At 35.2% G+C, this 18,065-nt stretch overlaps 1 protein-coding gene across 1 annotated transcript in view; it reads right to left on the reverse strand.

The window, feature by feature from the left end:
- Positions 1–16,739, reverse strand: part of LOC132550981 (QRFP-like peptide receptor) — a 62,320-nt gene extending 45,581 nt beyond the window's left edge. The window contains exon 1 of the mRNA XM_060215081.1: positions 16,479–16,739. Coding sequence (XP_060071064.1) covers positions 16,479–16,739 — 261 coding nt within the window. The remainder of the gene's footprint in view (positions 1–16,478) is intronic.
- Positions 16,740–18,065: the final 1,326 nt, after the last annotated feature.

Below are 18,065 nucleotides of genomic sequence, written 5' to 3' on the forward strand. Positions count from 1 at the left end.
AATAATTGCTGCGAGCCCTCTTTTCTATCGTTATTACAGAAGGAGCGTCTCGTATGGAGCACATTTCAAAGCATTCTATATATTTCCGTCAAAATACAGGTATTGTATTACTATTTATGACAGCTCAGGTCTTGTAAAGTTTCTTTAATTCATAGATTAAAACATTGTCTGGCTTCACAGAAAATACACAACATACCAAAATGGTGAGTTGTACTTAACCACCCTCGTTTGTCCGACCAATACATTGCGTTGATCTAAGAGGAATAGAGAAAAGTTAGAGTCCAAATAGCTACGTAGTATTTTCCCTACTCCCACACAGCGTGTGTGAATCATTAAGAAATTGAAATTGAAAAAAGATCTTTGACTTTCGGACGTGATCAATTTTAACAACTAGGAGCAATTTAAGAATTACTGGTTCGGATATAAATAGTCTTGGTTTGCTGTGCTGCAATTAAAAGAATTTCCTTTTGGTCGACCGTTACGCAATTTTGCTGATTGTGCCGTTAGATTTATTCAGAGTTTAGACAGAAAAAAGGTGTAGACACAAAATTGGCGGAGTGATTTATCGATGGTTTGTCCTGGTTGGAAGAGAACGTCTACAAATATTACTTCGATATTGAAAAGTTAGTTTAAAATAGGCAGTAAATGAACGTAAAATACACGAAATGACAGGATGAACCGCATTTTCCCCAAAGGTGCATGTATAAAGTACTGTAATATTTTAAGGTCTCTTTTAGGAACATTAGATGACTGTACAAAACAAACACAAGTTCATAACATCTTTTAACACGATTTAGAATGAGATACAGTAAAACCAAATAATGAATTAAATAAAATCGTGTAGCTGTTTCGCCCAGGACTCATCAGTAATGCCTTTGCCCTAAATAGTGAAAAGTTTAACTGGCAAAGGTGATTGAAAGAAATGTCAAAATTAGTAGGAAGCTGCATTAGTTGCATAATTATCCAATCAATTTTGAAAAAAAAATGTGTAACGTCCTTTTTTGAGCCTATTCCAAACGACCAAGAGGGGCGAGATCCAAGGATTATACAAAAACAGATTTCACTTTACCCACGGATACTTAATATCAAATTTGAACAAATCCAAATATTCCTACAGCAGGAGTAAGATTTAAAGGATTCGTTCTATTTCCCATACTAGGCCCGACTCCTCCTTCCCTAGGAATGTCTCAACCCAAATTTGGGTAAAATCCAGTCATTCCTTTTTTGGGCCAAGACCCGTCCCTCCAGCCACGGGGGAAAAGGTTTAAAACAACTTACGAAATTTTCCCCTTTTTGTCCCCGTCCCTGAGGCCTCTTAGTGCCAAGACCTACCCATCTGTCGTTCATGGCTAGTAGCGATTTACAGAAAAAAAAGTTGGACATACGGACGACGGAGGCCACGTAGTGTCAAAAGCTCACTTGGCCAGGTAGGCTAAATATACCATATCCCAATTAGAACATACAACATCATATCAAACATGACGCGTATAGGAGTAATTATTCTAAAAACAAAGTAATATCATCATTATTATTACAATCTTAACGGCCCGTCGACACAGGAAAGGTCATTAGGACCATCGATCGGTGAAAACAGAGCGATCCAAAAAGGAAATAAAACAAACAGAGAAATGTTGAAAACTCTTAAATACTTATATCATCACAAAAGATTGAAATGGTTAGTCATATTCTATCATATAGACCAACATCTCTCAGATAACATAGAATTTCATAAATTCTAACAGTTTCAAAAAAGCGTCTTCAGACTTGTAATGTTACGATAGAAAATTCTCGAGTAGACAGAAGGTCAATGCAGTCCAATAAAACATGTTTAACGGTGATTGGCTCATCGCATCCTATGCACCGAGGGTTATCTTCGCCTTCCATCATATATGAATGTGTAAGGTATGTATGGCCCATTCGAAGACGGGCAAGGACAACTTCGGTGGTTGTCTCTATAGCATGGAGACGATTCATCGATGATAGATTTTACAGAATGCAATTAATCATCGGTGTATTGTTAACATTCCTCCTGCTACTGAGCTGATAAAAAGATAAAAGAAAACGATATCGAAAAAATACTTTTTTAAGAGTAACAAATGACAATAAATATATTTTGTAACGAGATAATGTAACGGAATTCTGCAAAATGAGATTAAAGAGATTTTGTAACGTGAGGTGTACGGCATCCTGTACCCTGAGTGTAACGGAATTATGTAACCTGAGTGTAACGAGATTATGTGACCTGAGTGTAACGAGTTTCTTAACCTGAGTGTAACGATATTCTGTAGCCGGAGTGTAACGGGATTCTGTAACCTGAGTGTAAAGGGATTCTGTAACCTGAGAATGACGAGATTTTGTAACAAGAGAGTGACGGGATTCTGTAACCTGAGTGTAATGGGATTCTGTAACCTGAATGTAATGGAATTCTGTAACCTGAGTGTAACGAGATTCTGTAACCTGAGTGTAACGGGATCATGTAACCTGAGAATGACGAGATTTTGTAACAAGAGAGTGACGGGATTCTGTAACCTGAGTGTAACGAGATTCTGTAACCTGAGTGTAACGGGATTATGTAACATGAGTGTAACGGGATTATGTAACATGGGTGTAACGTGATAATGTTACATGTGAGTAACGGGATTATGCTACCTAAGTGTAACGGGATTATGTAACTTGAGTGTAACGGGATAATGTAACATGTGAGTAACGGGATTATGTAACCTGAGTGTAACGGGATTATGAAACTTGAGTGTAACGGGATTATGTAACATGAGTATAACGGGATTATGTAACAAGAGTGTGACGGGATTCTGTAACCTTAATGTAACGGAATTATGAAACATGGGTGTAACTGAAATTCTGTGACCTGAGTGTAATGGGATTCTGTAACCTGAGTGTAATGGAATTCTGTAACCTGAGAATGTAATAACCTTAATGGGAATTCTGTAACCTGAGTGTAATGGAATTCTGATATGCTACCTGAGTGTGTAACTTGAGTGTAACGGGATTTATAACATGAGTGTAACGGGATTATGTAACCTGAGTGTAACGGGATTATGTAACATGAAAATGACGAGATTTTGTAACAAGAGAGTGACGGGATTATGCTACCTAAGTGTAACGGGATTATGTAACTTGAGTGCAACGGGATAATGTAACATGTGAGTAACGGGATTATGTAACCTGAGTGTAACGGGATCATGCTACCTGAGTGTAACGGGATTATGTAACTTGAGTGTAACGGGATTTATAACATGAGTGTAACGGGATTATGTAACCTGAGTGTAACGGGATTATGTAACATGAAAATGACGAGATTTTGTAACAAGAGAGTGACGGGATTCTGTAACCTTAATGTAACGGGATTCTGTAACCTTAATGTAACGGAATTCTGTAACCTGAGTGTAAAGGGATTATGTAACCTGAGTGTAACGGGATTATGTAACCTGAGTGTAACGGGATTTTGTAACCTGATTGTAACGGGATTATGTAACCTGAGTGTAACGGGATTATGTAACCTGAGTGTAACGGGATTATGTAACCGGAGTGTAACGGGATTATGTAACATGAGTGTAACGAGATTCTATAACCTGAGTTTAACGGGATTATGTAACCGGAGTGTAACGGGATTATGTAACATGAGTGTAACGAGATTCTATAACCTGAGTGTAACGGGATTATGTAACCGGAGTGTAACGGGATTATGTAACATGAGTGTAACGAGATTCTATAACCTGAGTTTAACGGGATTATGTAACCTTAGTCTAACGGGATTATGTTACATGAGTGTAACGGGACTGTGTAACCTGAGTGTAAAGGGATTATGTGACCTGAGTGTTACGGGATTATGTACGTTAATGTGTTTTTTTATGCTGGTAGAGAATTTGGTCTCTTTTTCTTTCATATCCTAGATTTCATTTATTTGAGTCAATCATAGTTAGTAGTAATACTGTTTATCCTTTAACAAGACCTGCTTTAAGCCAGAATCAATTTCTTACTGTAAGAAGACAGACCCAATAAGAATGAAACCATATGGATAGGCTTGTATTGGGAGGAACGTTCTTGTAAGTCTTTCCCGGCAACTCCCCTTTCATACATTTTCACGAATGGATGCAAGAAAAAAGAGATGCTTCAACTTGCTGTCATATCAATCTCTTTCACTTCAGTTTTTTTTCTGTTGAAATACTGCATTTCTCTAGAAGCTTTGAATAAGGTCACAATGTAGAAGAATACAACACTCGTAAGAGCGTTAAATATTTTCCTTGTTTGTTAATATATTCCACATGTCTTCTTTAGTACGATGACATTACAAATACCTAAACTCCTTATCATTTTTTTTTGTAATTTTGCTAATGCGAATACTTTGGATAGAACTTAGACACATAATATCACATATTTGATTTGCTCATGTTAGGTAAATACATACATGGAGGAGTCATCACTAATTTAAGGATAGTGCAAATGATATATTAGTAAATAGCACATTTTAATTTAATTTTACAATCGGATATATTCCGACCTCATTACGGATACAATATTGTAGATGAACTTTCAATACTTCATATAATAATACCGTATAACACATGACTACCCATTGTTATGTTGACAGCTACTGTTGATATAAAAACAAAATTCTCAACCATTTAAAAATATCTCGCTTTGCTATCTTAAATAGGTATTCTTCATTCAAAAGGCAGACGTAAGCAACGCCTTTTTTAAGATTCAATTTTGAATCGGATAAGCACGGGCATTTTTGTTGAAATTTCTTTTTTTTTCCCATCGAAACGCAGTTTTTATGCATTTCAAAGACTTCATTCAGATATCACGTGACACAAAAATAGCCAATTTCGAAGATTAATATTGCCTTAAAATGGTTTGAAACTAATAGGACTTAATGTCGGGATGGTAGCAGATGCAAGTTCAAATTTATACCATTACAAACTTGTCTAACAGAATCAAAGATAATTAAATCAGAATTATATGTATATATATATTATATATAAACAACATATCAACTACACATGCATGCATTTAAATTCGTCGGTGGGATTTATTTTAGTAATCGGGTGTAATTGAGAACTGTGATTTTAGACTTTTAGTGATGTAATAGAGTAAAATTTTTAAGATGCATTACCTTGGAAAAACAAAACAAATACCATTCAAGCACATAATGCCCCCTTACCCTGTGGTAATTGACTTTAGCGTTATCAATTAGATTTTTCAGCTTAACACAAGCAATACGTTAAGTGACAAATGTTTGGAGAACTCGTGACCTGATAAACGTGAGACTGTAATGCATACTGAAATTTATTTTTAAATGAAAATAAATTAACTTGGAAATTATATTAAACTTGCTACAAATACCCGTTTAGTGTTATTTGATTTTTTCTTTTTTTTTTCAATTATTTCGGAAAAGTCAAAAGACTGGAAATTGAATTCCGTGTCCAGTGAGTTGCCATGATGACTACAAGCAAGATGCTTGCAATTTATATCAAGATTTCTACCAGTTTTATCCTAAAGGTTTAATTTGAGTACAATCAAGGCTTCTGCATCTTGTTCTTAACGTTTATATTGCTTTTCGTAAATTTCGTTTTATCAAGAAAATGCATGCGCACCCTTCATCAGAAGCAATATCAAACAAGGATCACAGTCTTGTTTAAATGATGCTAAGTTAAGACGTCTCAGCAATAAGCACGCGAAAATCCAGGCAAATAGCAGTATTAAATGACTTTCTGCTGTAAATGAAGTCATTATCAAAATGAAATTCTTCTCAGTGCCAAAGCATGATTTCATTTTATTACAAACATATAAAAATCCTCAAGAGGTATTCTTTAAAACTATATACTAGCAATGCAACAGAATATACCGAACTCTGTTTTTATTGCTATCGATTGTGTCATCACTACTTAATTTCCTCGAAACAAGATACCACTTAAGCCTACAAATCAGACTAAGATATTCGAAGTTTCTGTTATTCTAGCAAGTGACTATCTTTATGTCTGCGGTTGGCTCGTCTGTTGTTGCACATGAACTTCAATATCCTGTCAACCTGTAAATCTCAGACCTGACCCACTGATAGATCATCGTGCTTGAATCAGGATTTGCTTTCTAGCCTACAAATAAGTACTTTAAAACTTAATAAATGGAAAGACACTAAACGAATATGATATATATATATATAAACTGTTTTGCTGGTTTCTACTCTATTTATCAGATCCAAGCTATGATTCTTCTGATAATGCATTAATACATAAAAATCCACTTACATGTAAAACACAGATTTCGTACATCACAAATAAAAACTCTGAAACTCTGATATTGATGTCTATAACTAAATACGTATCACGTAGGCTGGTACTGCTTAAAACAATATTAATATTTTTGTACAAGCACACGTGCACAATTATAGATAACACAATATAATGTAAATTGAACAATAGATAAGCATATGCTGAGCTATGACAGACACTTCGTCACACATTTGTTTCAACCTAGAAGGACGAAAAGCTGTATGATGCAGTTATTTCATATTTGGCTATACCGTATTTAATTAATTAATTAAATTACTTTAATTTGCATACAGGAAACATCTTGAAGTTTACCTCCTTATATGCACATAATTACAACACCACCAATTGGGTGAAAATACAAGTCATATTGATTTTTTTTTTTTTTTTTTTCACTTATTAAAATTCATTTCAAAAGGGACATAACGACGCCAAGCTGCTCCTATTTCACCTTGTATTTTCCAATCAAATATGAAAAAGTTTAAGTATTTGTAATGTCTATGACCTGCATTCTAACAAAGAGTTGCTGTATCGGTTTTCATTTCATAGTATATAATGACCAATACATGTAGATATTTTTCACAGCCTTAGAATACCTATGATTATACCACAGCCGAATAGTGATGTTATTGTCATCTCGTACACTGTATACTTCAGAGCAAATAAGTTACATACTGGTCATCTCTAATGAAGGGAACGAGGCATAGTCAACGAAACTTAAAATATAAATGGATGTGATATAAGAGCAGATTTTCAAAAGTTGAATAAACTTCGTGAATATAAGTGGACGTATTGAAAACGGAACACATTTAAGGAAATACCGACGCCCCCTTATGTAATTAATTGAATATCTATTATTTTGCCGTCATCAGAGAAAAAATGTATCCGTTCATCAGTTTCTGTGCATTTATCGAAATCCATTACGTCCATGCTTATGATTCATCATTTGAAAAGGAACTCTTCGTCATATCAGGATTTGAAAATAACTTTAACAACTTTTTTTGTACAAGAGTGTTCACAATCAATATCAATCGTCTATTTGTTTACGTCTTCGATTCAAAATCTTCAGTGTGAATGGTGAAAGATGAATAATATCTACGATGTCAAATCATACCAGTTACTCTGATTGTTTTTATTAGTATCACATTCCTATAAAAAATGTATATGCTATAAAATTACAATAGATGTTCTACTTTGGGTACTGGTTGTTGCATATACAATTTGTTAAAAAATAAACTGCATCCTACAGCTGTTTCGTCCTTCTAGGACTCGTCAGTGATGTTACATCCTACAGCTATTTCGTCCTTCTAGGACAGTGATACCGGGAGCCTGGAGAGCTGAGACCTTGTAGAGGCTGAAGAAAATTAAAGTTGGTCGTAATGAATACCCAAATATAGGTGGAAATGTAAAATACTATGTAAAATTTCGACCAAGTATAGTTATCGAATTGTTATAACAACGATAACAGCGGTACACGACACTCCAGATCTCAATACAAGACATTCCATCATATACATTCCGTAATAAACAAACAAAACGTTTAATGCTTTTACCCTAAAACATAGTTGTAGTAGGTCATATGAAAATGGGACAAGCACTCCAGGACCAAATGCCAATCAGTCAATAGAAGCTGTTCCCGGAAGTTACAGAGAGCATCCTGTACCTATGGCCGACTTCCTGGCGCTAGTCAAATGATTTTTTCTTCATATTCACAACATCAAGACTTATACTGCTGCCCTAAAATTGTCGTCCTGCGATGTGTTCTCATTATAGGTAATTCCGACCAAATTACTATAACACCGGCAATCCAATTCCAGTACAGACATTGAAATAGCGATGTCTTGGAACTGAAGCAAATACAATTGTACCAGGAGGTATATTTTTAGACAAGTTTTATTTGATTGTCACAAAATAACCATGAAGTTAGTGAATGCTTTACACAATCATACAATGAACTGATAATCGGTTTTAAAGACAATTACTCCATAACCAACTATGTTTTTGTACAATCTATAAATGGCATTTAAAAATATCCTAATGTAAAATACTTAAATGAGGTTTAAGTCACGATGGGAGGGGCTGGGGCATTGACTAAGCTATTTTGCTGATTATACTATAATATCTGTGCCCTTCGATCACTTGCCGCTCTGTTTTGTTGTGATTTTAGTAATTTCTTACATATCGGATGGCTTCCTTATAAGGAAATATGGAAGTTACACAAGGATCAGACATGTGTTAAACGCTTAATAATAATAGCCTCAGCGACATTATGTACATGTTGAAGGTGACTTCCGTGCTTTGAATTCATAGTAGATTGGGGAACTAGTAGTGTGTATTTAGATGTCCAGCGATTTAAACAACACATGTAGTTACGTGTTACGCTCACCTCGCCGGTACAGAGGATCACCACTGTGTTGGCGGATGTGGGACCAGAACAGAGGTGAAAGACCGGGAAGTCTTCGAAGCCTTAAGATAGGAAGAATGAGAAAGGAACAAACATGTGTAGGCAAAATATGTACGGCATGGAAACTCGATGTAGGAACTCTTTATGTTGACATATTTGAGAAACTGTTAACCATACATCAACGAGGGACACAAACATTTACTGTTGTCTGAACTGACAAATTTTCTATTTGCTTAATTCGGACAAAACAGATGTTCCATTTCCAATCGGCATAGGTGCTAGGGGTACTTGTTTTACAGCAAGCCCTTAACCAGGCGAATATAGCACCATCAATATTGCTGAGCTGATACAAGCAATTGTACACCAGTGAGCGCAAACACCCAGCAGCAGTAAAATCCAAAGAGATAACATAACTGGAACAGAAACATGAATTGGAGGAGAATGGCTATACAACTAAGGTCAATGAACCTACAGTTTGAAAAAGTTCAATGGTTGTGTCATTACTCAAGGTTCGAATCTGTACTGACCCGAATGACTAAACAAGAGCATAAAGTGGAAACACCACACTTTGAAGATCATACAGGAAGTCATTATAGACATCCCTGGAGCCAAGGTTTTCTCGGTGTTGAATGCCAAGTCTTGAGTTCTCCTACCTGACAACTTTTTAACAAGCCAATGGGTCGATACCAACAGCTAAAGCTTCCATTTGGCACCAAGCCAGCAGCTGAGATATATCGAAGAATACTTGACCAGATGCTAGTGTGGATAGAGGGGACGGTTTACGTTGTCGACGACATCCTCATTATTGGTGCTACACTTAGCAGCGTAAGAACATAATACATTATGTTGCACAAATGCTCACCTATCTAACCCTCAAGCCTAATTTTGATTAAATGTAGGATACGTCAGCCATATGTTGCCACCTTATCACAGGAAAAGGACTGATATCTGACCTTAAGATAGACCAAGCGATCTCGGATATGCCTCCGCCACCTTTTTTACCCAGAGAATGAGCCGGAAGAGTCCTTGGGCTAGTACAGAATGTGATGCAGTTGTCCCTGGTACCAGCATTATTTGGCGTCATAACATAATGTGATGCCAGAAAAATGGGCTAGAGGCAATCCTAGCTATGTTACACTAGAGCCTGAAACCAGAGATTTTTGTTAGCAGGTATTTGTTATGTACAAGCAGTTTTGTCTGTATGCTAGCCATATAGTCGTATACCGTATATAATGTATAACAGATATTCACAATTTTTCACAAGATTCGGGATAATATAAACAGAGGGATGGATGACCTAACTATATAAATCCTCCTCAAATCCATGAAATGTTAAAATATTCAAAGTAAAACTTTTGACGGTGAAAAAGAAACCATAGAGAAAAATAATTTAATAAAAATTAGCGCTCTGGCGTTATTCGCCTGCTGTTGCTATACTGATTGAAGTAATTGCGACTCTGGTTTGTTTGAACGACTAGCTGAATCAGCTATCAAAGATTTCTATGGATTGGTGCAAAATTACTGACAGGTTGCAAAGCTGTGCCGGTCTATGAGCTCTGGAGCTATCTACCTTTAAATAACGGATGGTCGGTTGGCGCAGTGTTAACACACTCGCCTTTCGACAAGACGTTCGGGGTTCAATTCACCGAAAGGATATGAAAATGCAAGGTGTTACCTGCCCGACCAGCTTAAGTTTACCTGGATACTCCGGTTTCCTGTCACAGTAAGACAACTCACGCGCTTTAATATGGGCCAAATATGTTGGGAAAATAACGCAATATTGTAAAATAATAAAGTTTATATCATGTCAAGTGATGGATTCTGCTTAACAAGATTCATTAAAACCAACAGTCGATTCCATGGATTTTCCGGTATCTTTTTTCTCTATCGTCACAAGTCTCTAGCCTATCCTTCCTTTTTCTAACGTGTTATTTGACATTTTTAAGAGACATTCTCAAATCATTCCGTGTCCCTGATTACTCTCTATGACAACTAGAAAGAGAATTGTGTACAATATTAGTGATTATAGATCTAGGGTTTTAAACTACATTACTGTTACATTAGCGGATATCATTAACTACGTTTGTACGTTGTTAGTACGGTATATTGAAACCAATTATTTCTTGGGTAATGGGGAAAATTCGCCATGTCATAAACGGCTTAGATTTGGAAGTCTGTCTTTTTACTTTTCCTTAGGTAAAGAGAAAGATGTTTTGTTCATGCAAGGCATCCAGTCATGGATTTACGAAGCAATGAAAAACATTTATCTATCACCGAATCAAAATCAATACGTACATTTATACAGCTGATGGATTGGATGGAATGAAAACTTCACTGCTTCGATGTCAATATTACTTATATGTTTAACACTCTCAACGTCATAAATTTTCATGAAAGGAGTTCCAGTCCTCGAGCTTTGCCGTAACCTGCACTCCACATTTTCACCATAAATCTGTCCCTGATATTCTTACGAAATTATGAAATAATTAAGATTTATTAAATTTTGGAGCTCAGTGCTCCCCATCTCCTTTCCGATATTTCTTCCGACCATTTGTTATCTTCTTTGGTCACTACGATTTAGACCTTTATCTTCAATCCGGGACCGCGAAGGACAAAACAGATACATACATGTATGACGCAAGTTAATTCATTAATTGTATATAGTTTTTGTTGTCTCTGTTGGTATTGAGTGTTGCTACTTTTAAGGGTCTGTTGTGGAATCAATGTTCGTGATGACGCTCGTTAGCAAATTGTGTAAAAATACACAGCAATTTTTGTCGTAAAAGAGTTAGTTTTCAGACTTATATATAAACTATTACATGTACAATAGTCCATTTTCCTGAAAATTAATTGTTCCCATGAGGCGACGATGTCTTTACACGAACTGTTAGTGTTGGAGAATATCGTTTGAACAAAAAACAAACCGATTTTGCATTTTGTATGTCTGATGATTCCATTGTTAAGTTCTTTCCTAGGAAAACGAGACTTCTAGGACTTCTTACTGGTATATACGATATGTATCCTTGATATATGTCTTAACTCACAAAGACATTCGATCGATATAGCATCATGACATCACATAACAGGATTGGCCAAGGTTTACACGTCAAGTGTCGCCGATGAAGCAGAAGATACTTACTCTTCTGAAACACATGGTCTCATTTTCCTTTTCTTCTCTCTTTTGTTCATAACTTTGCCCTAGTTTTATTGAATCTGATTATGATCCTGTTGACATATTGGTATTTTCTTTATTTTTTTCTTACTTTGATTGTGATAATCAAATGTGACGGACAAACACTACACGTACCAAACCATTTTATGACGAATTAATTTAAAACCAAAAACCAATAAGGAATATCAAAAAACCTAATATTTCATTATAAGGTTAACAAGATAAGCGAAATTTGACAATTTGAAAAACTTTCCAAAGTGAAAAATGTAATTACATTATTTCGGGTGAGTTTGAAGATAGGCGAGTTTCATTTTTGTAGAATTTTCATAGATGTGATCAATTTTTAGTTGCTTTTCCAGCTAAATAGACCGGCAAAACAGCTTTTCGGTCAACCCAAATTTTGCCCGCTTCTGGTTTTCCAGGACCACCACAATTGTGATGTTTCCCACGATTGTTTTAAAGAACTAACACTTCTTTATAAGATGAGGAATTATATTTTCAAAAATAAGTCCAAAGCAAATTCCTTATTTCGTCTTTGACTATTTATGGTTGAAATTTTTTCGATTCAATTTCTAAAACTATAAAATTAAGGAATTCAAAGTAATTGAAATACCTGTTGTTTCTCACAAAACAGAGGAAACAATAGCACAGATTTTACAAAACATATATCAATAGTTTCACACCTTTATGGTGTTTTGTTGGTAATACATATTTTTAGCATGGACAACAAATTAATATTTGACTGAAGTATAAAAAAAGGAATGTCTGGAAATAAGAGCGTGGGTGATCCACCTCACAGGTGTCGTAAAACACCGTGTTTCATAGGGCATCCAGAACTATGATTATGCAGTCGATGCTTGCATATCGGCCATAAACCCGGCAGTAAGATGTTTGCTATTTTGAGTTTGTGATAGCATGTAGTCTTAGGAGAGTCGAGGTTGGTTGATGTTCAGGTTCTTCCAGTCTTACATAACATTACATTCCATATCATGGCAGTCCATATACAAAGTCTTGCATTTTTTCAAGTTTGGGCCCGGGTTAAAGGTCATTAAAACGTAAGGCTTTGTGTACTTTTAAGCGCATTTTTCTCGCCTTTCTGACACATAGGCCGCGGCTGTCGACAAGGAGATCCGATTTCACCCTATTTATTCTTCCTATGTGTTGAGATTATCGGAATTCTGATAAAAGCCAAGAAGAAACTTGACATTCTCGACCAATTTTCAAAATATTCATGGCTAACACCTAATTTTGATGGGGTTGGAAAACAATACCAAGTTAAGCATTTTGGAGAGTGCAACTTGGAATGGACAGATGAACCTTTCTCAGTTTTGGGTATGCGTTTTCATCTTAATTTAGATGACATCACAGAGATAAATTTCAAAACCAAACTTAATGACATTAACAACATTCTAAAACTTTTGTGCAAGAGAAGATTAACTGTTATTGGTAGGTAAAATAACAGTTGTTACGTCCTAAATGACTCACACTTATATGACTTTACCTAGGCCAAATGATAAAGTAGTTGGAGAGCATTTTCGATCAACTAAATTTTTCAAGATTTTAAAACTGGTGGATGCAGAAAGACCAATCATTTGTCCTTTAATAAAGCACTAAAAATGACGTGGATGCGAAGAATTATAAGCACAGACGCTAGTTTGAAATCAATATTAGCAGATATAATTAATATGACAACCAACAAGTCAATGGTATTCGGTGACAACTATTATGTAGAGTTATCTAGAAGACACAAAATCCCTTTTTCCCGTAGTTTTTAGAACATTAGCAGAATATATTTGAAAAATCGATGCTCAAACATTAGGCTTGCAATCGAATCGCCCTGTCTTGTGCGGTCGTTACACGCGGGCGTGTATAGAGACGGTTAATTGTAAACGGGACCATGCGACAATAGTTTGGCTATGACCATCCATCATCATCGCAATTAATCCATCCCTCGGAATTTGAGTGGTATCAATGACGAAATCAAAATGCCAACGTGGAAAATTAATGTGGCTGAACTTCAATCATTTGAAAAAAAAGTCGACTTGGCTTAATCACGCCGCGTGATTTGGACTAAAGAATAAAGAAGCACAAAGTCAAACAATAATTTAAGGGTAGATTTTCGAGAAGGGAGATAATTCTTGATGAAATACCCGCACAAGTATTCCGTTACAGCTAAGGTGTACTGCAAGGTGGAACTTTATGCGTTTCTTTTTTTGTTGCGTATACATTGGTTTATGGTTTGAGAACTGCTGTCATGTCTATAAGTCTATAAGGCATTCCTATACTCACAATATTGGGGAACCCTTTTCAGCATTTTATACCTATCACATTTGAAATGATAAATAAAAAGAAAAGGGACTATAGACAATTGTATGATATTTGTCTTTCAAATATTAGCTTACAATCAAATATCTTGATAAATGGTCAAAATACTTAATGTTGTTACTGTCTCGGACTGTTTCAAAATGTTTTGTTTTACACAACAAAAGATCTTACACTAAGGTGGTTCATGTACAAAATTACACATGCGATACTGACAACCAATAGTTGTTTGACAGATAATACCACTATACTTTTTGTAACCAGAGAGAGGAAACTGTTTTACATAATTCTATATAAATGTGGACGTGCTGAAAGATTATGGAACTTAATTGAGAACTGGATATTTTTTATGCATTTGTATCTATTAACTTTACGCAACAAGATACTTTCTTTGTTAAATATGGTAAACAAATTCAAGGGCAAAATCTAATTATGTTGCTTGTAAAACATTACAATTACAAACAGTGTGTGAAAGGTGACATGTTATACATAGTATATATATGTATAGTGTAACAAGAATTTATATTATATTGAAATAAATATACATGTACATGTCATGGTAAACATTCCAACAAAGATCGAGATAATTATCCAAAATTGTAACTAGACTAGTAATCGGGAAAGTTATTCAGTATATGTTATTACTTGCATCAATGCAAGTCAGATCTCATACTTCTGTGAGGTCCGACTGAATACTGTATGTTCCATAGTATTATATAACAGGTCACTTATTCATTGACAATAAAAATCAATTCAGCCAAGGATGTGAGGTACTGTGAGTGAAATGGTGTCTTGTATTGTGTATTGTATGTTGTATTTATATATCTATTTTTGAAAAGAGTAAATAAAAATGATAGAGAGAAAGAAAAATGAATTATTCAAAATAATATTTACATTGAACAGTATATCATACCATGTTTTTGACTTTGTCGTTGGTTAGGTGATGATTTAACGATAAGTCTGAAAAAGTTTCTTGAAGAAGAGGTAAATTAAACGATAAGACGGGATCCAAATGCAAACTGATAACCTTTCTATATCGCCTTCATATTTTGTTCCAAAACGGAGGTTGTGTGTTTCGGATGTATACTTGCTACTCAATGCTTCAAAAGAACATCCTTCCCGCTTTTCTGATTTATTTTTTCACACTTCAACGAAAATTTAAGTAATGAATAACGAATGAGTTTTTAAAAAGGATTTTCAGATTTTTCTAATTTTACAACCAACATGTGATGTTAAAGTAATGATTGTGTAAAGATAATTTAATTTACTGGATGAATGTCGTCACTAATTATGCTAAAAAATGGCTTAATATATTAAAAAAAAAAAGAAAATCGACCATAGATTCTGACGACCCATTGCTGAAGTCTAATCCCAATTTTTTCACACTTGAAATTAAAAGCTATTTTTATAATTAAAACACAATTGATATATTGAAATACTCTTGATGAATTTAGTCTGAGCTAGAAATAATTTTAAAAGACCAAAATATGCGTTGTGACGGTAAGAAAATGTTTCTTTGGCGTACTTTAACCAAACAGTCGAAGTGACTGTAATAAAATATTGTTGTAAAATAGATCCTTTCTACAGAAATAACAGAGACAATATCAACATCTTAGTTAAATCTTAATAAAACTCAAAATCAATGAAACATGAAAAATATAAACAAAACAAAAAATGTCAGGTGTTCTGGTACGGTAAGTGTGCTCTGCTTCATGCTAATGCAATATCTCAAATATTGTCAGGATTTGGAATCGAATTTTCGTGTAAGTCAGCTCTCCCTCAAGGGTCATGTCCTGGGCAAAAACCCAGAGATATTCCAAAAGAAAGGAGAAGCAAAATGAAAAATAAAACCTCCAAAATCAAGATGAAAAGGAACATGTTTTGTAATGTTAAAAACAATAGATTTACGGGTGAGTACCGGGAACAATAATTTTTTTTAATGCTTATCGCTATTTGTTTCCATGGTAATCTTCTCTTTTTTTGAACAGAAGCTGACTGGAAAAAATAAGGTTACAGTTTGATATTGGTAAAATTTTTTTGCAATGGTAAGTAATATGGTTTTCGAAGTGTGGCGCGGAAATGGTAAAGAAATTGAGATTTTGTATTTTTAATGTTATTAAAATGAACGTCAGTTATATCACATTGTAAAAGAATACACAGCAACACCATTACTGCACAGAAAATACATAATGAATAGAATAAGGGAATAATGAGTGGACGGATGGACAAACGGAGACTTAAATCCTATGAGGGATTAAATTACCATAGTTAAGAGGAAACACAAATGACTCACCTTGACTGGAATGCAGACGACAATCAGGAGAAGATCCGCCGTGGCCAAACTTAGCAGAAAAATATTAGTGACATTCTGCATTTTCTTAAATCGTGCAACTGACACGATGACAAGAGTATTTCCAACAAGTCCAAACAATAAGGTTATCCCGTACACCATGGAAACAGGCAAAAGTTCCTTCAAGGGCAGATAACTCATCGATGAGTTATAGTCATAGTCATAAACGTCTGTGTCATTAAAAGTTGTATTTCCAAGAACCATAGGCACAAATGACGTATTCTCGTGGAAAAGCGTATATGACACACTGGAAGTCATTTTTATTTAAAATATATCTTAAGTTGTTTCAAATGAAATTGAACAACTCAAAGTTCAATTGATGAAATAGTAATAATACTTTTAGTCACTAAGTTTCGTGTTTTATATGTGATGGTAATGCTTTTGAAACCGGTGATAACACTCTTAGTTGTTCATACATTATACCTGGTATTGCTCAGCTGTCGTGACTTTCTGCGAATATTTTACAGAACAATAGAGAGTGCTGATCCACAGCTGTCTTAGCGAGCTTGCCTCAGATACCACCAATATCGTACAGAATCGGCTATTCATTCACCTCACATCGCCAACTGCGCGCGAGTCAATACCCTAGCGCTTTTGAAATCTGTGAATGATATCTGGCAGACGACACAGGCTTGAAACCATACAGGGACACTTGTACGATCAACTCTTTGATATTGATGTAGGCGCCTCTGCTTCAGTACATTGGTTGTTCACTATTGCGTATGAAATCTTGATTTACAATAATTATTTGAATTTTTGTAACAAAATGCTTTAGTAGTGAGACATGAAAGGCAACTATTCAAATAAAAATTACGGATTTTAGACAAAATATTTGATTATGTACACATGATGTAAATAATGTTTGGAAAGCTGTAAGTTATGTGTTATTCTGAATTATGTCTGTAGCTTCAGGAATTGCTTCTTTATACTGGTCTTTGCTTTAATACCTGGTTATATGGGGGACTTTTACTGAAACAAAAATATCATAAGAAAGGCAAAATACAAAGCGTAGCGACGTCTTTAATCCAATAAAAGAACATTTGAAATAAAAAAAGGCATTTAACTGTTCTCGTCTGTTGTGCACACTTGTAACAGACACATCCAATTAAAAATGTCATCAGATGTGTATTTTACTAATTTTACCGGTCTGAGATGAAGGGCGTAGTGGCCGTGTGGTTAAGGCGTCTCACCGTCTTTACCACTAGCCCTTCGCCTTTGAGTAGCGGGTTCGACCCTACGTGGGGCAGTCGCACGATACTGGTCGCAGGTGGGTATTATTTCTTGTTCAAGGGATATTACGGAACTTTTAGAATATGATAATTTAGAGGTCCATCAATTAAAAATTGATCATGAGAAAGCCTTTGACAAGGTAAGTCATATTTGTCATGAGAAGGTTTACAGAATTCTTTTTTAATTTGATTAAAATGTTTTACAATGGCATTCATAGCATTGATAAATGTGATGGATGTTTAACTCAATATTTTCCTGTTTTGAATTCAGTAAGGCAGGGATGTCCCATCTCCTCGATGC

This window comes from Ylistrum balloti, unplaced genomic scaffold, assembly GCF_031769215.1.
Source record: "Ylistrum balloti isolate Yb309-2 unplaced genomic scaffold, AGI_CSIRO_Ybal_v1 Utg370160, whole genome shotgun sequence".
Taxonomy (NCBI): Eukaryota; Metazoa; Mollusca; class Bivalvia; order Pectinida; family Pectinidae; genus Ylistrum; species Ylistrum balloti.